The sequence below is a fragment of the Zea mays genome, chromosome 2 (assembly GCF_902167145.1).
Source record: "Zea mays cultivar B73 chromosome 2, Zm-B73-REFERENCE-NAM-5.0, whole genome shotgun sequence".
NCBI lineage: Eukaryota > Viridiplantae > Streptophyta > Magnoliopsida > Poales > Poaceae > Zea > Zea mays.
Genome location: NC_050097.1, coordinates 19,605,038 through 19,627,819, shown reverse-complemented (window position 1 = coordinate 19,627,819; position 22,782 = coordinate 19,605,038). Strand labels below are relative to the sequence as shown.

The 22,782-nt window shown below is 44.1% G+C and overlaps 1 protein-coding gene and 1 pseudogene across 4 annotated transcripts; one reads left to right on the top strand and one right to left on the bottom strand.

The window, feature by feature from the left end:
• Window positions 1-158: 158 nt before the first annotated feature.
• LOC112935967 (U-box pseudogene) lies at window positions 159-7,946 on the bottom strand (annotated as a pseudogene). 3 transcript variants are annotated; one of them, NR_157847.1, is made up of 5 exons: window positions 7,810-7,881; window positions 7,425-7,649; window positions 6,606-6,828; window positions 645-837; window positions 159-568 (listed from the first exon to the last, which is right to left on the bottom strand). The product of NR_157847.1 is annotated as a U-box pseudogene, transcript variant 3 (transcript). The 3 variants fall into 3 exon arrangements; NR_157845.1 differs by adding an exon at window positions 4,110-4,292 and having other exon boundaries at window positions 337-568; window positions 653-837; window positions 6,606-7,649; window positions 7,810-7,944; NR_157846.1 differs by having other exon boundaries at window positions 295-568; window positions 653-837; window positions 6,606-7,649; window positions 7,810-7,946.
• LOC103648456 (U-box domain-containing protein 33) lies at window positions 564-6,233 on the top strand. Its single transcript, XM_035965205.1, has 8 exons — window positions 564-855; window positions 2,794-2,921; window positions 3,072-3,193; window positions 3,614-3,718; window positions 3,937-4,399; window positions 4,488-4,598; window positions 4,683-5,210; window positions 5,296-6,233. The coding sequence occupies exons 1-8, from the start codon at window positions 594-596 to the stop codon at window positions 6,118-6,120; spliced, it is 2,544 nt and encodes an 847-aa protein (XP_035821098.1). The 5' UTR covers window positions 564-593; the 3' UTR covers window positions 6,121-6,233.
• Window positions 7,947-22,782: the final 14,836 nt, after the last annotated feature.

Sequence of the window (22,782 nt, the reverse complement as noted above, 5' to 3'; positions counted from 1 at the left end):
AAGTGGTCCATGCAGGGGACTGGGCCCTCATCCATCATGGGCTTCAGTTCTGATCGGGGCCGGGCTAGCAAGAGAAATGTGGCATAGGGCAATTTTGATGCCACTTGTTTTTTGATGAATTTCAGGCAGACCGTGATAACAAAAGACACACACGGCGAAGAATCTCGTGATTGTTAAGAAGTCAAAAGGTTTCTGCAGAGGAAGCGGCAGCGAGCAAATGCAGCCTCAGAATATGCTGTTTGCTGAGCATTTTCACATCGATGCATCGAAACAATCGTGTTAGACGACGACTGGCAGAGCAGTAACGAGCAACAGACGGTACTTCGTCTATGCAGGTCTCCAGTAATTTCACCTCGCAGCCAGAAAAGTCTACCAAATGCCATGAATATCCGGTCCCGATTCACGAAGATACCAAAGTGATTTCTTCCGACAGCGGGTTTTTTTAAATGATGCTACAACCTCGCCTTCGTTTGTAACGTTCGGGTCTTTCGCATTTTAATTCCGGGTCCTGGAGGGCAGCATTACAATCCATGCTGCGCGCCGCGTGACTGCAATCTTTCGTTCTTTCCTGCGCAGAAGCAGCAAAGTCTGAAATGGCTAACGCCGGGACAGGGAGGGGAGGACAGACACCGGAGAGCACGCACCAGCACACCTTAAGAACGGCGGTGAGCAACACCAGGGAGGCCGCGGAGAGCCCGCCTTTGGCTGTCGACGACAAGATTTTCGTTGCTGTCCCCGAAGAACTCAAGCACGGCAAGAGCAACTTGCTGTGGGCGCTGCACAACTTGGCCAGGGACGCCTCCAGCTCCCGGATTGCCATTGCTCATGTCCACGTTCCTGCCCAGATGATAACCAGTAAGTAACTCAGCTAGCCAGGAACACCGCTCTTTTTTCTGCCTCAAGGTAAACAGCGAATTCTCCAACTAATTTCGTTTTAGGTTCCATAACTTCCTCTCTGAAAAATTGTAACTTTTTCAGGCACATTTATGGGCAGAGCGTCCATGGCCCATTGGGTTTAGTATGTTCTAGCCATAACAATTGCATTATTAGAGCCCAGGCCATCTCCTGGAGACTAGCAATTCGCCAATTCCCAATCCTCTAAGTTCCAGCAGTTTGCACACTTTTCCCCATGCCACCACTCAATGCCCCGCCTTTAGCTTCCTTCCGGTCTCTCCGTTAAAAGTATTTTCTAACCTTATCAATAGCCTCAACAGTTCATTTAGGATATGTTTGGTTTGACGTTAAAATAGGTTAAAATAGGATGAGGCGAGAGCGACACCGTCCCCTCGATTTTTTAGGATCACGCCGCCACAAAAAATTACTTTGGTGTTCACCTCGTCCTCACATGACTCTCATTCAAACAATATAGAAATTATGGCTGCATCATTCCATCCTTCCTTATACATCCAACCAAAACACACCCTTAGATAGATCCAGAGCCATGGCTAAATAAACCAGCAAGTTGGGCAGCTAGCCATTGGAGGCTAGCAACTTTCTAACAACACACTGGACCGGTCCGGTGAGCCACCAGTGTACACCACACTAGGTCCAAGGATAGCCATTATCGACCTTGGAGCTGTGCGTCCGATGCGCCGGATCAGGTCTGGTATGCCACGTGCTCCAGTCTTTAGCTAGTCTTCATTCTGTTCATAGGTCCCACCGGCCGGTACGGTGCACCTCTATGTAGCCAGAATTTCTTTTTTCTAAGTTTCTTTTTTGGGCTTTTCTTGTCTTGTGTCTTGGATTTTTGCGTAACGTTGGTAAGTCTTTAATGAGTCTTCTAAGAGCATCTCCAACAACGTGATTTATAAAAATGTCCTATAATTTAAAAATAAATATACTTTATAGAATTTAGGGCACCAACAAAACACCTCGCTCCAACAGTAAAGCCCCAAATCTTGATTATAGGGCAGCTCACTACGGTGTAATATATTTGAGGCACTTGAGAGAGTCCTATAGTTTTTTGACAAAATTTTATAAAATAAGGCATTGTTGGAGTGGTTTTTCCTGTGTAGAGCCCATATTTCAATTTGAGGCACTAGTTTGAGGCATTGTTGGAGATGCTCTAATGTCTTCTTTAAGGTGTTGCTCTCCATAGCTCAGTCCAAGTCCACTCTGCATACTTTGAACTATAAACACTAGCCAACGTATTAGTCCAAAAGTTTATGTTGATCATCACACTAAAATCACTAACAATTTGGACGGCGGTTCATTTTCCTTACACTTAGGTAGCTTCTTCAAGAATATGAGAACTCTCAAATATTTACAAGGAAAGTTAAACATCTCACATGGTATCAGGTTTTGTAAGGTTTCCATCTCTGTTTCTCCACACCGATAGGATAGCTTCTTAATATTTGTGTTTGTCTAATTTTGATCCTAAACTAAAAAAAGGTATTGTTGGCACGCCAACTATCAAAACATATAGTTTTGACCCCCGAGCTAGTTTGATTAGTTTTTAGATGAGTCTAGGATCAAAATTGAATGGCTTTGATAGTTGAGTTGCCCAAATGAGAAATGACCCAATCTTGTAGTTAGGAGTTAAAATTATAGAAAGGTGAGAGTTGATAGGCCAAACATAAACTTAATCCTTTTTAACCATTTTTTGTAGCCAACTGCTCAACTGTGCCCGAAGAGATTAACCTGTCTGATTATAGGCAAATTAATATTTTATGCACGAAATTTTGTCATGAGGTACTCCATGTTGTGTTCCTACACTAAAGTTTGTTTCATGGTACAAAGAAACTTCATAGTCTATTATATTTTCCAGCTCAAACATATTTCATGTTTTCCCAGTGGGGCTAGGGGCAAGTGTTCATTACAGCACAATGAGACCACAAGAACTCCGTGCATACAGGCAGCATGAGCGAGAAAAGATGGAGAAAAAACTAAACGAATATGTTTTGATATGCAGGCGATTGAAGGTGTTTGTTTACGTTCTCTTATTTGTCATTGTTAATTCAATCTAAATTATTTTCCCTTTTTTTGAGAACAAGAACAGGAATGAAATCTTAAGAGATGAGGAACATATATCCCAATATTGCATAATGATCATCCAAATTTTCCTGTGCCAGGTTAATTGCGACATAGTAGCTATTCAAAATGACGACATAGCTAATGGGGTCATCAATCTTATTTCTTTACATGGGATCAAAAAGCTTGTCGTGGGAGCCGCATCAGATAAAAAATATTCAAAGTATGGCTCAAGCATCTATAGTGTCTCAAATTTCTAGTTCTAGCATCTGTCATTTGTCGACAATAGAGGACTCTAGCCATTAAAGGATCAAGGGATGATGTTTATCCAAATTATGATAAGTTTCTTAAAATCTAGCAGTTGAGTAATCAAAACTGCAAGAGTAGCTTCTCATATAGTAAAGAACGATTTGTCAACTATAGAAATGTGGATGGTCAGACAGTTCCCTGATAGCTCAATGTTTAAAATCTAGCATTCAAAGTACTCCAAAAGTTCTATGGTTATGAAAGTTGAAAACTGATGTGCAGGTTCCCATTTATTTCAAAAAAATAATCTTATGAACTTCGAGCACAAAGAGTAAGAAAAGATTTGCTAAGTATAGTTCCTTTAATTGACAACCTAACAAATGTTATCAAATCATAGGACAATGAAAGCACCAACGTCCAATACAGCATTGAAGATAATGGAAGGAGCAGCTTCACCATGCAAGATATGGTTTACTTGCAAAGGATCTCTAATTGTTGTCAAGTAAGGTTGAGATGGGTTGGTAGTAAGGCACCTAAATTAATTACGTTGCTCTTTTCTCGGTAGTGCTATCTATCTGTATCTAGCTGTTTAGGATATATAGTGATTCATCATTAATCTACATCAGCAAATTACAGTGTGCTATCAGCCTCTTTTTCGGACAAGTATAGTACCTTGTAGGATATAACAATAATTGTGATTGTTAACTGTCACTTTGACAGGGGCGGCAATGCAGATACACCTACAGTACCATCATCACAAAACACAGCACCATTACCAGTATTCAACATTTCTAGCCAAATGAGATCAATGATGATCCACAATTCAAAGGACAAAGCATCAAGCTCAAATTTAAGTATGGCGAACGATATGGGAGAATCAAGAACAGATGTACCTTGCTCTCTATATGAAAATGCTGGTGATACACTGCTTCAATCATTTGAAGATGTTGAGTCCACTTTCAAAGGCAAGCCAAGGAGACTACGGAGTTTAGAGGACTTCACTGTTGACTCAGGCAGATCGCAGACGCAGAACTCTGATTCCAGTTGTCCACCAAATGATGGGGCAGCCAGTATCTCTAGAACAGCAGTGGTTGATAACGATAACATAAGTGAAGTTGCATCAAATATGCATCTTTCAACTAACAATTCATACGACCATATTTCACCAACACCACATGACCTGGTATGTACTGTGTGCTATTGTTCTCAATGGGGATTATCTCAGTCCTAAATGGCATATAGGTTCTGATACATCAAATTTAATGGCTCAGGACAAACTTAAGGAAACTCTCACTAAAATACAGCTTCTAGAAAAAGAAGTGCAAGAAGAATGCAATAAACAGCAAAATGCTGAAAGAGAACTGCAATCAGCTCTTCAAAAGGTACAGGATTTGCTCATTCGCTATGCTAGTCCAGAATCCAGATTGAATGTTTGTTTATTAATGAAATCACATGTATTCTTGCAGAGCAAAGAATTAGAAAAATCGTATATGAACGAATTAAGGCAGCAGAAGGCACTCAAGGAAATGCTTGAAAAACAGAGGCAGGAGATTGATGTGATGAGAAGACAGCAAGAAGAAGCATATGCTGCGCTATACAATGCAAATGAGCAGAAGGTCACACTAGAACAACGAATAAGTGAGATTGAGCTATATGTTAAAGATAAGGAAGATGAGCTAGCAAGAAACAAACACCAACTGGAAGCGCTCCAAGCAGATTGTGACAGGATACAACAAGAAAGAGATGCTGCCATAAGGGAAGCTACTGAACTGCATGAAAAGAATCGGCTGGGAGTTTTTGCACCATCTGAAGCCCTAAACACCAAGTTCTCTCTTATTGAGCTGCAACAAGCAACACAAGACTTCAATCCAATGTTCAAGGTTGGTGAAGGTGGTTTCGGAAGTGTCTATAAAGGTTTCCTCCGCAATACAACAGTAGCTATAAAGTTGCTACATCCAGAAAGCATGCAGAGACAATCAGAATTCCATCAAGAGGTAAGTAATCACTCTTTTTGTATGAAAACTACATTTTCTGTTACAAGGAAGTGTGAGTTGCATTGGTATGATAATCTTAATGCAGGCTTCTGTTCTCAGCACAGTAAGGCATCCAAACCTTGTCACGCTGATTGGTACATGCCCAGAAGCTTTTGGTCTAGTATACGAGTTCTTTCCAAATGGAAGCCTTGAAGATTGCTTGGGATGCAAGAACAACACGCGACCACTAACATGGCAGACCCGCACTCGAATAATTGGAGAGATGTGTTCTGCTCTCATTTTTCTTCATTCAAACAAACCTCACCCTGTGGTACACGGTGATCTAAAGCCAGACCACATTCTTCTTGATGCCAATTATTCTAGCAAATTAGGAGATTTTGGAATTTCTCGATTGTTGATACAGACAAACACCTGCAGCACAAATCTTTACCGAACAACAAACCCAAGAGGAACCTTCTCTTATATGGATCCTGAATTTCTGACCACTGGTGAACTCACACCACGGTCTGATGTGTACTCCTTTGGCATTATCATCCTGCGACTACTGACAGGGAAACAACCTCAAAGGATTGCCGAAATAGTGGAAGATGCCATTGAGAAAGAAAATTTGCATTCCATCATCGATAGCACTGCTGGAAGTTGGCCTTTCATACAGGCCAACCAACTTGCGCATATTGCCTTGAGATGTGCTGAGTTAAGTAGGAGACGAAGGCCAGATCTAACAGTGGATGTGTGGAAAGTGGTTGAGCCACTAATGAAGGCAGCTTCAATGACAGCACGACCACTTTCATGCACAGCTCCATCAGATGAGACTTGCATCCCATCGTACTTCATATGTCCAATTTTGCAGGTAAACAATAGGCACACCTATCTTCATCAGATATCCAATCATCAAGTATCATATGCATGAGTTGTTGGAAATATGGTCCATTAAAATATTTTAGTCAACCTATAGCGTATACTAATTTTAGTGTTAGCTAATTAAACTATTAAAAAATGAAGCAAAAGATGAACAACTATAATTATACTGAGTGGAAACATTGCACGTTTGCAGTGGTAAAATTGTGATGCTTTCAGTGCATGTCCTTTTTTTAATAAAATGTAAAGAACTGTCATTTGACACATAACGACACTAAGGTGTTGTTTGGTTCATCAAATGTAACATAAATGACAGCGGTAATGATTCACAGTAGAGTATTAGTGGTATCAAGTTTGAATAGGCCGGTATTAGTTCCTAGTGTGGTATCTGATTACGGTTGGACTTAAACATGGTTAAACGTCATGAGTTACGTTCACGTTACAAATATGTGAACCAAACAACACCTAAATACATTGAAATGGGTAAACTCATGGCTGTAATTTGATGGTGGCCAGGAGATCATGAGAGACCCTTACGTTGCAGCGGATGGATTCACTTATGAGGGTGAAGCTATTAGGGGCTGGCTTGACAGCGGGCATAGCACATCACCCATGACGAATCTCGACCTCGAGCGCAGCCTTCTCGTGCCGAACAGGGCCCTTCGTTCGGCAATACTCGAGTGGAACCAGCAGGAGAGGCAGTGACGACGACGAACGACCCATGCATGGATGCAGATGATGCTGTTTTGCCATCGTGTGACTGTAAGTTACAAAGTTGCATGCGCAGAGTTAGGGATCGAATGTAAAGCATAAGGAATTGGTAGCGGTGGCAAAACATATGTTGTTTGCAGTCCCGCTACACAAAAGCTGAAGTTCTCTAGGGTTCATAACGGCGTTCTATGTAATATTAGATCGTCAATTGGGATATGATATGACAACAAGGACAGTCCGCATGGAACTGCAAAAGTGTGCTTCTGCAATCAGCAGCCACGGAGGAGCAAATGGAAGCAATGTGTGGCTAGTAATTAACTAATTGCTACCGCGCCAGGCGCTAATAGGTGCAGCGCATTCAAGCAGGCCCTTGGCCTGTCATTACATGTCATGGATCAGGGTGTGCATCAGTAGGAAATAGTAGTAATGAGCTTTGTTTCATTTGTGTACTTGGATTGGTTTGAATTCTTAGCGATTTTACATGGTGATTGTGGGCTGGCCCAGATTAGGGTTAACAGCTTTGTAATAGATCTGGTACTTAGGCCCAGATTAGGAGCGTATAAAACACTATCAGAAGAGGAGAGGAAATGAAATAATACCAACACAAACCAGACTTATCTTTGAGTCTCCTGTTGAGCGTCATGCCTTCATCATGTTGCCGACGTCTTCCTCACAGCACGGACGCTCACCGCTGGCCAGGAGGAGGCGCCGCCGTGCTCATCCCAGACTCGTCTCGATCCAGGCGATTCGGCATCCAGGCGCGTCGGGCGTCACATTACACTTTTTACAGAGTGTTGTTTGGAATAGGGTATGAGATAGGAGAGCTGCTAGAGTCCTGCCGCCTCAGCAGCATACATTGGCTCCGGAACCCTAACCACGACATCACGATCAAGTGATTGTAACAACAACAACAAAAATAGACGAGTTGAACAACGCGGGCGCACGCGAGGGAACAGCCAGGTCGCCGCGAGGAGAAGGATGCGGTGGCCGGTGAGGCAGCTCGGGAAGACGAGGAGACGGGAGAGCGCACCTGCCGTCTGCGGCGCGTAGCTCGTGGTCTCGTGGGCATGACCCGAGGCGCCGGGAGAGGCCGAACCGGGGCGAAGGATCGGAGCTAGCGCCGGCCACGGGGCAAGCACAAGAGAGACGCTGTCTCCTGTTCTCATGCAGAGCAGCCCATTGAATCTGGGCCCGTGAAACAACAGCAGATCCGGTATCCATCCTGGGGTTTGTGAGAAATTTGCCATTATGGAAATCCTCAGGTGCGGCTTCGACGTTTTGAAGACGTAGGCGAGAGATTCGCTGATATGAAAAACTTGGGGACAACCCACACTCCAAAATGGACATGACCACGCCATTACAAGGTAACTTCTCTGATTGAAACCATTGATACTCACGTCGTCTACATCTGTTACCTTTCTCCTAGCAGCCGTCGTTCTTTTCTCCTATTTTCTTCCTGCGCAACCCTAGCCGCCGCACCCTAGGCGCCTCACCCAAATCGCAAAGATGGATCAAACTGCTCCGGTCGTCGCTGTTGCAGAAGTTGTTGATGCTGCTCGTGCTGCGGCTGTTGCAGCTGCGGAGGCGAGATGTGCGGCGTTGGTTGCTGAGAAGGAGGCACGTGCGGCTGTTGAATCTGCCACTATTGCAGCAGATAAGGTTAACCTGGCCGTCTCTGCTGTGAAGTATCGAAGATTTGTTGAAGATGACTCCACGGTCGAATCACAAGTAACTGATTTTCGTTCTCTCTTATTTTGCTGCATTGGGTACAGGGCTGTTGTTCATTCAAATTAGGGTTAGTTCTTCACAAGCATGGTAAATTAGTCATCCACTGGACCAACAAGTAGTTTAATTTGTACATGAACATGTTGACTTGAAGTATCATATTAGCATCAAGAACTCACTGCGATATGCCATTCAAGAGATGAGGAGGCAATCTTCATTTTTACAAAACATGAATAGGTTGTGTTGTAGCATCCCAGAAGTTGAAGGGGGTAAGGTTGGAAAGCTTGCTGGCCATTTGAAGAAAGTGTGCAAGAGTCTCGAGAAGGCTTCAATTGTGTGTGAAGAGGATCTAGAGAACAAATGTCCTGGTTGGGACCTTGATCATCCCCCTTCAGATGTTGAAGACAACTCTAACCCTTCTGATTTTGAGGGCCAAGTGGATGGATATGTGTCAGAAGATCCGAAGCTGTGGGAAATGGTTTTTGAAGACATGAAGTGGGAGGAGAACAAAGTGCATGTCTCTTTGTTCGAGCATTGTCGTATTATGGGCTACGGCTACGACTACGACCAGATGTTTGATCGTGAGATGAGATGAATCTTCTGTGGTTCTATCTTTTGTGGTCATGAGATGAACTTGTAACCAGTTTGTGTCATGAGATGAACTTGTAACCAGTTATGTAGACTTTTGTGATGTGAAGACTATGTACTTGAAACATCTCTATGTGATGCTTTTGTGTTTATGTAAGACTATCTATGTATTAAAGACTATCTATGCAGTTAGTTGTGCTCAGTTAATGTATCAGTGTGTTCAGTTAATGTATTAGTTTGTTCACTTAATGTATCAGTGCGTTCAGGTAATGTTCAGATTCTGGGAATAGGTTCTGGGAACTGCTTCTGGGAACAGTGCGTTCAGGTTCACAAAACAAGCAGTTCAGGATCTGAGAACTGTTTCTGGGAAATGTTTTCTGATTTTAGTTGGCCAAAGCAACGCAGTTCTCAGCACGCCAGAGTTCAGATCCCATCACTGCGTTTCTGCATGAGACAGCAAGCAGTTTCTGCATGAGACGCAGGTTCTGGAAGAGTTCCCAGAAACGCAGTTTCTGCATGAGTTCCCAGAATCTGATAGCAAATAGCAAGCATGTGGGTTTCTGGAAGCAAGCAGCAAGCAGTTTGTTCCCAGAATCTGATAGCAAGCAATTTTTTCATACAGCAAGCAGCAAGAAGTAGTTGGGCAATGAAAGCATCTAGGCCCCTGGTTGGTTTTAGTGATTAATGACAACATATTGTTATACGTGACTAACGTGTGTTTTGCAAAAACAAATGGTAAGTTAGGTCGCATTACAGGTAGAAGTACTACAACGGTGAAAACAATCTCGGAAATAAGAACTTGAAGCGACGGCTAAAACGACGGAACAAAAGGTGAAGGACTACGGAGTCCGAGTGTCAAGGAGATGTGGACACTCGTGATTTAGTTAGGTCTTTTATTCTCTTTTAGCCGTACTATAAAGAGGGGTTGTCGATGAGTAGTTTGACCAAGAGAGTTCTAGTGTAGTGTTGGTGCACAATCACACTCACATACAGTGCTAGGTGTCACTCTAGAACTCACTCACATGTTAGAACGAAAACCGATTTGAAAATCAGCTGAAAAACAAGAGTTGGGGTTTCTGGCCCTGGGGCACCGGACTGTCTGGTGTGCACCGGAGTGTCCGGTGCACCCTGCCAGGTGGGGCCCAGGCTGGCCCGGGGAAGAAGCTTCCCTTCTTCTCAGAAAACCCGAGAGCGCCTGTTTCAGAATTGAATTTTAGTGGCGCACCGGACATCGCACCGGACTGTCCGGTGTGCATCAGACTGTCCGGTGTGCACCGGACAGTGACTGTTCACTATCCGGTGTGCCATGAGTCCAACGGCTAGCTGTCAGAATTAGCCGTTGGAAATGACCGTTGGCGCACCGGTGGCGCACTGGTGGCGCAGCGGACTGTCCGGTGCGCCATTGCGCAGAAAGTTGCTGGTAACGGCTAGTTGGTGGGTGAGGGCTATTTATACCCCTTCCACCCACCATATTCAATGTCTTGCACTCCACATTTATTCCAGCACATTGCTAGAGCATTGCAAACACCAAAAGCCTAGTGAGGAGATTAGAGAATCTTAATCCGCGTTTGTTCCTCATTAGCACTAGTGAAAGGGAATTAGGCTTACACCTAGTCCCTAATTAATTTTGGTGGTTGAATTGCCCAACACAAATAAATGGACTAACTAGTTTGCTCTAGTGCATAAGTTATACAGGTGCCAAAGGTTCACACTTAGCCAATAAAAAGACCAAGTATTGGGTTCAACAAAAGAGCAAAGGGACAACCAAAGGCACCTCTGGTCTGGCGCACCGGACTGTCCGGTGTGCCACCGGACATGTCTGGTGCACCAGAGGACTCCAATTTCAAACTCGTCACCTTCGGGAAATTCCAGAGGCAACTCCGCTATAATTCACCGGACTGTCCGGTGTACACCGGACATGTCCGGTGCTCCAAGGAAGAGCGGCCTCCGGAACTCGCCAGCCTCGGGAATTCATTTCAGCTGCTCCGCTATAATTCACCGGACTGTCCGGTGTACACCGGACTGTCCAGTGTAACTGCGGAGCAACGGCTACTTCTGGCGCCAACGGCTACCTGCGACGCATTAAATGCGCGCCAGCGCGCGCAGAGGTCAGGCACGCCCATGCTGGCGCACCGGACACCCTACAGTACATGTCCGGTGCGCCACCGAACATCCAGGCGGGCCTAGAAGACAGAGCTCCAACGGTCGGAACCCAACGGCTTTGGTGACGTGGCTGTCGCACCGGACATGTCCGGTGTGCACCGGACTGTCCGGTGCACCATCGAACAGACAGCCTCACCAAACGGCTAGTTTGGTGGTTGGGGCTATAAATACCCCCAACCACTCCACATTCAAGACATCCAAGTTTTCCACTTCCCAACTACTTACAAGAGCTCTAACATTCAATTCTAGACACACCAAAGTGATCAAATCCTCTCCAAATTCCACACAACGCCCTAGAGATTAGTGAGAGAGATTTGTTTGTGTTCTTTCGAGCTCTTGCGCTTGGATTGCTTTCTTCTTTCTTGATTCTTCATTGCGATCAAACTCACTTGCAATTGAGGCAAGAGACACCAATCTTGTGGTGGTCCTTGTAGGAACTTTGTGTTCCAAGTGATTGAGAAGAGAAAGCTCACACGGTCCAAGGGACCGTTTGAGAGAGGGTAAGGGTTGAAAGAGACCCGGCCTTTGTGGCCTCCTCAACGGGGAGTAGGTTTGAGAGAACCGAACCTCGGTAAAACAAATCCGCGTGTCTCACTTCATTATTCGCTTGCGATTTGTTTTGCACCCTCTCTCGCGGACTCTATTATATTTCTAATGCTAACCCGGCTTGTAGTTGTGATTATTTTTGAGAATTTCAGTTTCGCCCTATTCACCCCCCCCCCTCTAGGCGACTTTCAATTGGTATCAAAGCCCGGTGCTTCATTAGAGCCTAACCGCTCGAAGTGATGTCGGGAGATCACACCAAGAGGGAGATGGAGACCGGCGACAAGCCCACTACGAGCCAAGGGAGCACTTCATCGGAAGAGTCCCGCACCAAGAGGAAGGAGAAGAAGAAGGACTCCTCCAAACGGAAGGAGAAAAGATCTTCGTCTTCACACCACAAAGAGAAGAAGGAAAAATCTTCTTCCCACAAGTCACATCGGAAAGGCGACAAGCACAAGAGGATGAGGAAAGTGGTCTACTACGAGACCGACACTTCATCAACATCGACCTCCGACTCCGATGCGTCGTCCGTAACTTCTAAGCGCCAAGAGCGTAAGAAGTATAGTAAGATTCCCCTACGCTACCCCCGCATTTCTAAACATACACCTTTGCTTTCCGTCCCATTAGGCAAACCACCAACCACCAATGTTTGATGGTGAAGATTATGCTAGGTGGAGTGATTTAATACAATTTCTCTAACCTCACTCCACAAAAGTATATGGGATGTTGTTGAGTTTGGTGTACAGGTACCATCCGTAGGGGATGAAGATTATGATACGGACGAAGTGGCCCAAATCGAGCACTTCAACTCCCAAGCCACAACCATACTCCTCGCCTCTCTAAGTAGAGAGGAATATAACAAGGTGCAAGGGTTGAAGAGTGCGAAGGAGATTTGGGACCTTCTCAAGACCGCGCACGAGGGTGATGAACTCACCAGGATCACCAAGCGGGAAACGATCGAGGGGGAGCTCGGTCGCTTCCGTCTTCGCCAAGGGGAGGAGCCACAAGATATGTACAACCGGCTCAAAACCTTGGTGAACCAAGTGCGCAACCTCGGGAGCAAGAAATGGGATGACCACGAGGTGGTTAAGGTTATTTTAAGATCACTTTTTTTCCTTAACCCTACTCAAGTACAATTAATTCGTGGTAATCCAAGATATACACTAATGACCCCCGAGGAAGTAATCGGGAATTTTGTGAGCTTTGAATGTATGATTAAAGGATCAAAGAAGATCAACGAGCTTGACGAACCCTCCACGTCCGAAGCACAACCCGTGGCATTTAAGGCGACGGAGGAGAAGAAGGAAGAGTCTACACCGAGTAGACAGCCAATTGACGCCTCCAAGCTCGACAATGAGGAGATGGCTTTAATCATCAAAAGCTTTCGCCAAATCCTCAAGCAATGGAAGGGGAAGGATTACAAATCCCGTTCCAAGAAGGTTTGCTACAAGTGTGGTAAGCCCGGTCATTTTATTGCAAAATGTCCTATATCTAGTGACAGTGACAGGGGCGACGACAAGAAGGGAAAGAGGAGAGAAAAGAAGAGGTACTACAAGAAGAAGGGCGGCGATGCCCATGTTTGCCAGGAGTGGGACTCCGATGAGAGCTCCACCGAGTCCTCCTCTGACGAGGACGCCGCCAACATCGCCGTCACCAAGGGACTCCTCTTCCCCAACGTCGGCCACAAGTGCCTCATGGCAAAGGACGGAAAAAAGAAGAAGGTTAAATCTAAATCCTCCACTAAATATGAATCCTCTAGTGATGATAATGCTAGTGATGAGGAAAATAATTTGCGTACCCTTTTTGCCGACCTAAACATGCAACAAAAGAAAAATTAAATGAGTTGATTAGTGCTATTCATGAGAAGGATGATCTCTTGGACTCTCAAGAGGACTTCCTTATTAAGGAAAACAAAAAGCATGTTAAGGTCAAAAATGCTTATGCTCTACAAGTTGAAAAATGTGAAAGATTGTCTAGTGAGCTAAGCACTTGCCATGAGACCATTGACAACCTTAGAAATGAAAATGCTAGATTAATTGCTAAGGTTGATTCTCATGTATGTGATGTCTCAATTCCCAATCTTAGAAATGATAATGATGATTTGCTTGCTAAGATTAAGGAATTGAATGATTCTCTTGCTAGCCTTAGAGTAGAAAATGAAAATTTGATTGCTAAGGCTAAAGATTTTGATGTTTGCAATACTACTATTTCTGACCTTAGAACTAAGAATGATATGTTACATGCTAAGGTTGTAGAACTAAAATCTTGCAAACCCTCTACATCTACCGTTGAGCACACTTCTATTTGTACTAGATGTAGAGATGTTGATATCAATGCTATTCATGATCACATGGCTTTAATTAAACAACAAAATGATCATATAGCAATATTAGATGCTAAAATTGCCGAGCATAACTTAGAAAATGAAAAGTTTAAATTTGCTAGAAGTATGCTCTATAATGGGAGACGCCCTGGCATCAAGGATGGCATTGGCTACCAAAGGGGAGACAATGTCAAACTTAGTGCCCCTACTAAAAGATTGTCTAATTTTGTTAAGGGCAAGGCTCCCATGCCTCAGGATAACGAGGGTTACATTTTGTACCCTGCCGGTTATCCCGAGAGCAAAATTAGGAGAACTCATTCTAGGAAGTCTCACTTTTTCCCTAATCATGCTTTTATGTATAAAGGTGAGACATCTAGGTCTAGGCAACCAACCCGTGCCAAGTTGCCTAGAAAGAAAACTCCTAATGCATCAAATGATCATGGCATTTCATTTAAGACTTTTGATGCATCTTATGTTTTGACTAACAAATCCGGCAAGGTAGTTGCCAAGTTTGTTGGGGGCAAACACAAGGGGTCAAAGGCTTGTGTTTGGGTACCCAAAGTTTTTGTTTCTAATGCCAAAGGACCCAAGACCGTTTGGGTACCTAAAATCAAGAACTAAAATTGTTTTGTAGGTTTATGCATCCGGGGGCTCAAGTTGGATACTCGACAGCGGGTGCACAAACCACATGACAGGGGAGAAGAAGATGTTCTCCTCATATGGAAAAAACCAAGATCCCCAACGAGCTATCACATTCGGGGATGGAAATCAAGGTTTGGTCAAAGGATTGGGTAAAATTGCTATATCACCTGACCATACTATTTCCAATGTTTTTCTTGTAGATTCTTTGGATTACAATTTGCTTTCTGTATCTCAATTATGTCAAATGGGCTACAACTGTCTCTTTACTGATGTAGGTGTCACTGTCTTTAGAAGAAGTGATGATTCAATAGCATTTAAGGGAGTGTTAGAGGGTCAGCTATACTTGGTAGATTTTGATAGAGCTGAACTCGACACTTGCTTAATTGCTAAGACTAACTTGGGTTGGCTCTGGCACCGCCGACTAGCCCATGTTGGAATGAAGAATCTTCATAAGCTTCTAAAGGGAGAACACATTTTAGGACTAACAAATGTTCATTTTGAGAAAGACAGGATTTGTAGCGCATGCCAAGCCGGGAAGCAAGTTGGCACTCATCATCCACACAAGAACATCATGACAAGTGACAGGCCACTGGAGCTCCTACACATAGATTTATTCGGCCCGATCGCTTACATAAGCATCGGCGGGAGTAAGTACTGTCTAGTTATTGTGGATGATTATTCTCGCTTCACTTGGGTGTTCTTTTTGCAGGAAAAATCTCATACCCAAGAGACCTTAAAGGGATTCTTGAGACGGGCTCAAAATGAGTTCGGCTTAAGGATCAAGAAAATTAGAAGCGACAACGGGACGGAGTTCAAGAACTCTCAAATTGAAGGCTTTCTTGAAGAAGAGGGCATCAAGCATGAGTTCTCTTCTCCCTACACCCCACAACAAAATGGTGTAGTGGAGAGGAAGAATCGAACTCTATTGGACATGGCAAGAACCATGCTTGATGAGTACAAGACACCGGATCGGTAAGGCCGAGGCGGTCAACACTGCCTGCTACGCCATCAACTGGTTATATCTACACCGAATCCTCAAGAAGACATCCTATGAACTCCTAACTGGTAAAAAGCCAAATATTTCATATTTTAGAGTTTTTGGTAGCAAATGCTTTATTCTTGTTAAGAGAGGTAGAAAATCTAAATTTGCTCCTAAAACTGTAGAAGGCTTTTTACTAGGATATGACTCAAACACAAGGGCATATAGAGTCTTTAACAAGTCCTCAGGACTTGTTGAAGTTTCTTGTGACGTTGTGTTTGATGAGACTAACGGCTCTCAAGTAGAGCAAGTTGATCTTGATGAGATAGGTGAAGAACAGGCTCCGTGCATCACGCTAAGGAACATGTCCATTGGGGATGTGTGTCCTAAGGAATCCGAAGAGCCTCCAAATGCACAAGATCAACCATCCTCCTCCACGCAAGCATCTTCACCAACCCAAAATGAGGACGAGGCTCAAGTTGATAAAGAGGAAGAACACAATGATGAGCCACCTCAAGATGACGACAATGATCAAGGGGAGATGCAAATGATGAAGACAAGGAGGATGAACAACCAAGGCCGCCACACCCAAGAGTCCACCAAGCAATCCAACGAGATCAGCCCGTCGACACCATCCTCGGCGACATTCATAAGGGGGCAACCACTCGATCTCGGGTTGCACATTTTTGTGAGCATTACTCTTTTGTTTCCTCTATTGAGCCACACAGGATAGAGGAAGCACTTCAAGATTCGGATTGGGTGATGGCGATGCAAGAGGAGCTCAACAATTTCACAAGGAACGAGGTATGGCATTTGGTTCCACGTCCTAACCAAAATGTTGTAGGAACCAAGTGGGTCTTCCGCAACAAACAAGACGAGCATGGTGTGGTGACAAGGAACAAAGCTCGACTCGTGGCCAAGGGGTATTCACAAGTCGAAGGTTTGGATTTTGGTGAAACCTATGCACCCGTAGCTAGGCTTGAGTCAATTCGCATATTATTGGCCTATGCTACTTACCATGGCTTCAAGCTTTATCAAATGGACGTGAAGAGTGCCTTCCTCAATGGACCAATCAAGGAGGAGGTCTACGTTGAGCAACCTCTCGACTTTGAAGATAGTGAGTACCCTAACCATGTTTATAGGCTCTCTAAGGCGCTTTATGGGCTCAAGCAAGCCCCAAGAGCATGGTATGAATGCCTTAGAGATTTCCTTATTGCTAATGGCTTCAAAGTCGGCAAGGCCGATCCTACTTTATTCACTAAAACTCTTGACAATGATTTGTTTGTATGCCAAATTTATGTTGATGATATTATATTTGGATCTACTAACGAATCTACATGTGAAGAATTTAGTAGGATCATGACACAAAAATTCGAGATGTCTATGATGGGGGAGTTGAAGTATTTTCTAGGATTCCAAGTCAAGCAACTCCAAGAGGGCACCTTCATTTGTCAAACAAAGTATACTCAAGACATTCTAACCAAGTTTGGAATGAAGGATGCCAAGCCCATCAAGACACCCATGGGAACCAATGGGCATCTCGACCTCGACACGGGAGGTAAGTCCGTGGATCAAAAGGTATATCGGTCGATGATTGGTTCATTGCTTTATTTATGTGCATCTCGACCGGACATTATGCTTTCCGTATGCATGTGTGCAAGATTCCAATCCGACCCTAAGGAATCCCACCTTACGGCCGTAAAACGAATCTTGAGATATTTGGCTTATACTCCTAAGTTTGGGCTTTGGTACCCTCGGGGATCCACATTTGATTTGATTGGTTATTCGGATGCCGATTGGGCAGGGTGTAAGATTAATAGAAAGAGCACATCGGGGACTTGCCAGTTCTTGGGAAGATCCTTGGTGTCTTGGGCTTCAAAGAAGCAAAATTCGGTCGCTCTTTCTACCGCCGAAGCTGAGTACATTGCCGCTGGACATTGTTGCGCGCAATTGCTTTGGATGAGGCAAACCCTGCGGGACTATGGTTACAAACTAACCAAAGTTCCACTTCTATGTGATAATGAGAGTGCAATCCGCATGGCGGATAATCCCGTTGAGCATAGTCGCACTAAACACATAGCCATTCGGTATCATTTTATTAGGGATCACCAACAAAAGGGGGATATCGAGATTGCATACATTAACACTAAAGATCAATTAGCCGATATCTTTACCAAGCCACTTGATGAACAATCTTTCACCAAACTTAGGCATGAGCTCAATATTCTTGATTCGAGAAATTTCTTTTGCTAATTTGCACACATAGCTCTTAAGTATACCTTTGATCATGTCTCTTTGATATATGCTATGACTAATGTGTTTTCAAGTGTATCTCAAACCAAGTCATAGGTATATTGAAAGGGAATAGGAGTCTTCGGCGAAGACAAAGGCTTCCACTCCACTCTACTACTCATTCCTCGCCGTCGCTCCACATCACTCTCCATCTTTGGTATAATCTTCACTCATATGTTTTATTTGCCAAAGGGGAGAAAGTAGTTAGGAAAGGGCCTATATTTCATTCCAAGTATCCGTTTTTGGCGATTCATGCCAAAGGGGGAGAAAGTATTGGCCCAAAGCAAAAGGACCGCACCACCACCCTAATTTTAAAATTAATGGTTTTCAATTGGTAAATTTCAAATTAGTATCTCTTTGTGTTCTAAAGGGGGAGCAAGTAGTATTTTCAAAACTTGATATCTTAAAAACCCTCTTGAACACTAAGAGGAGAATTTATTTGAGGGGGAGTTTTGTTTAGTCAAAGGAAAAGCATTTCAAACAAGGGGAGAAAATTTCAAAACTTGAAAATGCTTCTCAAAATTCTATTCATTTACCTTTGACTATTTGCAAAAGACTTTGAAAAGGATTTACAAAAAGAATTTGCAAAAACAAAACATGTGGTGCAAGCGTGGTCCAAAATGTTAATAATAAAGAAACAATCCATGCATATCTTGTAAGTATTTATATTGGCTCAATTCCAAGCAACCTTTGCACTTACATTATGCAAACTAGTTCAATTATGCACTTTTACATTTGCTTTGGTTTGTGTTGGCATCAATCACCAAAAAGGGGGAGATTGAAAGGGAATTAGGCTTACACCTAGTCCCTAATTAATTTTGGTGGTTGAATTGCCCAACACAAATAAATGGACTAACTAGTTTGCTCTAGTGCATAAGTTATACAGGTGCCAAAGGTTCACACTTAGCCAATAAAAAGACCAAGTATTAGGTTCAACAAAAGAGCAAAGGGACAACCGAAGGCACCTTTGGTCTGGCGCACCGGACTGTCCGGTGTGCCACCGGACATGTCCGGTGCACCAGAGGACTCCAATTTCAAACTCGTCACCTTCGGGAAATTCCAGAGGCAACTCCGCTATAATTCACCGGACTGTCCGGTGTACACCGGACATGTCCGGTGCTCCAAGGAAGAGCGGCCTCCGGAACTCGCTAGCCTCGGGAATTCATTTAAGCTGCTCCGCTATAATTCATCGGACTGTCCGGTGTAACTGCGGAGCAACGGCTACTTCTGGCGCCAACGGCTACCTGCGATGCATTAAATGCGCGCCAGCGCGCGCAGAGGTCAGGCACGCCCATGCTGGCGCACCGGACACCCTACAGTACATGTCCGGTGCGCCATCGAACATCCAGGCGGGCCTAGAAGACAGAGCTCCAACGGTCGGAACCCAACGGCTTTGGTGACGTGGCTGTCGCACCGGACATGTCCGGTGTGCACCGGACTGTCTGGTGCACCATCGAACAGACAGCCTCACCAAACGGCTAGTTTGGTGGTTGGGGCTATAAATACCCCCAACCACTCCACATTCAAGACATCCAAGTTTTCCACTTCCCAACTACTTACAAGAGCTCTAACATTCAATTCTAGACACACCAAAGTGATCAAATCCTCTCCAAATTCCACACAACGCCCTAGAGATTAGTGAAAGAGATTTGCTTGTGTTCTTTCGAGCTCTTGCGCTTGGATTGCTTTCTTCTTTCTTGATTCTTCATTGCGATCAAACTCACTTGTAATTGAGGCAAGAGACACCAATCTTGTGGTGGTCCTTGTAGGAACTTTGTGTTCCAAGTGATTGAGAAGAGAAAGCTCACACGGTCCAAGGGACCGTTTGAGAGAGGGTAAGGGTTGAAAGAGACCCGGCCTTTGTGGCCTCCTCAACGGGGAGTAGGTTTGAGAGAACCGAACCTCGGTAAAACAAATCCGCGTGTCTCACTTCATTATTCGTTTGCGATTTGTTTTGCACCCTCTCTCGCGACTCTATTATATTTCTAACGCTAACCCGAATTGTAGTTGTGATTATTTTTGAGAATTTCAGTTTCGCCCTATTCACCCCCCTCTAGGCGACTTTCAACTAGCGAGAGCCATCTAGAGCACACACCACTTGCATTAGGCTTCTCTTGGTCAAGCGAAAGTCTACGGCTTGTTACTCTTGGTGATCGGCATCACCTAGACGGCTTGGTGGCGTTGGGAGCTCGGTGATCACTGTGAAGATCTTGTTGGTGACCCGACTCAAGTTTGTAAGCGGTCTCGAGGGATCCACCGCGCCGGAGTGGCAAAGGATCATCTCGTAGTGAGCACTTGGTTCTTGCGAGGACCAAGGGGGAGCGATACCCTTGCGCGGGTGCTCCAACGAGGACTAGTGGAGAGTGCCGACTCTTCGATACCTCGGGAAAAAATTGGAGGAGTCTTCTAAACCTTGCTTTACATTCCGCACTTAATTCAAGCACTTTACATTGTGTATTTTGTTTAGCAAGTATTTGAAGTATTGTCTTAGTATTGTTGCATTTCTAGTATTATATTTTTAGTGCTAGTTGTTGGGGTGAAGTTGGGCTCTTGCTTAGCTCTTGCTTAGGTTTTAATTAGTGTTGATTTTTAGAAAAGCCCAATTCACCCCCCCCCCCTCTTGGGCATCGTGATTGTTGGGGACTTGTTCTCAAATGCTATGAATTAAGAACAAGGCAACACAAAGTGTTAAATGTTGATGCCCTTCGTCCAACGAAGCATTATTCCCTTAAGGATTAATGAACTTTGGACGAAGGTTAAAGGCAATACAATTACGAAGGTTAAATCTTCGTAATAGATTGAATAAAGTAAATATAGAATACGAAGCGTCGAAGGTAAATAAATTACAAATGAATAACACTACTTACATATTAAATTGATTTAATATATTTAAGCATTGAATACAATTATACCTTTGCCTTGACAAAGGTTGATTCTCGAATGATGCGATTGCAATTACAGGAATGCGTGAACAGTAAAGGAATACTGTTCACTATTTATAGGCACGAGACACAGCCTGTGAGGAATTACAGTTATGTCCCTCATAAGGAATTACAACAGCGACTCAAACATTTATGGACTAAAAGGTCATTCTACTCTTAAGTCGGTTTGTAATTCTGAAGCTTCATACAGAGGAACCTTCGGTCATCACATGCGGACAGCTTCAGCCGAAGCTGTTTCTCCCTACAAGACCTCCGGCGACGAAGCATAGTCCCAACAGTAGCCCCTTCACGGTGCTAGATCGTTTTTCGTAACAAGCTTGATCCATGAAAAAAGTCTCTTAGGCTTCGGGAAGCCGAAGGTCCAAAAAACACCTTCCCTGAGCTCGTTGTCGAGAAACGATTTAGTTTCCGAGCGCGTAGCGGTCCCACCTTGCAGCGGGTGCAAGCAGCTGTTCGCCTGGTGTAAAAATCCTGGCGATTCACCTTCTTAACTGCATCTCTATATAAACAGACGGATAGTGAAGCGTCCCCAATCCTCTGGGACTCAAATGTGATACAATTACTAGTCCCAGGAGGCTAGTAAACACATTTATACATCAGATGATACCAAATATGCTTAAACGAGACAAACCTACAAAGGTGGCGAACAACTTTAAGAGTTGGTCCACAACTCGGGACATAACATCAGAGTGGGGCTGAAGCAGCCCAATATACGCAGCGAAGCAATTCAGCGGTCCAACAGCCACAGGCAAGGTTGGGAACAGTCGTAACTCTTACCCGATCTCCTTTTTCTGAAAAAACAACAAATAAGCAAGGGTGAGTACAAACGTACTCAGCAGCCCACCTTCACCCGTGGAATGGGGAAATCAGATATAATGCATGGAATATGTAGAGCTCAGGATATTTGCAGAAACAACAATATTTTATGCAGGGTTGTTTTGAAAAACATTTTGTATTTTTGCAAAGCGCATCCTCTCCAAAAGGAGCAGGAAGTTTTTCAGTATTATAACAAAATCCCCTGGACTAAACCATCCAGGTATCTCAGCAGTTTCCCACTGGTTTTCCTTTTCAAAAACAGCTACTGGACTTCCCGTCCACCATAGCTCACGGCTCAACCGCCGAACCTTTTTAGAAACCACTTTTCTCAAAAGCATCTCTTTTTTTTGGAAAATAAAACATTAATTGCCATACCATACCAGACTCGTCCATTCCTGTGGACACAGACTATTCGAATAGGTTTTCAAACTCTGCGCAGAGGTGTACACTTTACCCACTAGTCCGGCTCTGCGATCTCATGATCAATGAGATCCGAATCCGAATCTCTTTCTTTCCTCGCACGTCCTAACCTTAACGGTTATCCGGAAGGAGTCAGGCCACCGCCATGTCCAAACCGGACAAAACTTTCCCCCTCCTTATCCTCCCGGTGCTCCCCAACCTTCATAACCCTGGGGTTGGACTGTACGAGTTCAGATTGAGTGACTGCCCACACAGTCTCGAGTGGTTGTACTATTAAAGAGTACAGGTAGTGAATATGACAAACCGGTCCTTATATGAGGGGACAATCCTTCTGCTCACGCCTAAACCAGCTGAGCCAACACCTTAGGCCCTCCCCTAAACCAGGGAGTCCCTGATTATCCCTACTCAAAGGTGATAAGGGTGAAAACCCTTCATCATACACATTTTGAAAAACATTTTCTTTTGAAAACTCACACCTTTCCTCAAATCTTTTGTAACAAATATATCAGGGATTGATTGCGGCAAGCGGCTGGGTGGCCATAATAACTCGTCTTAAAATCATATCATGCA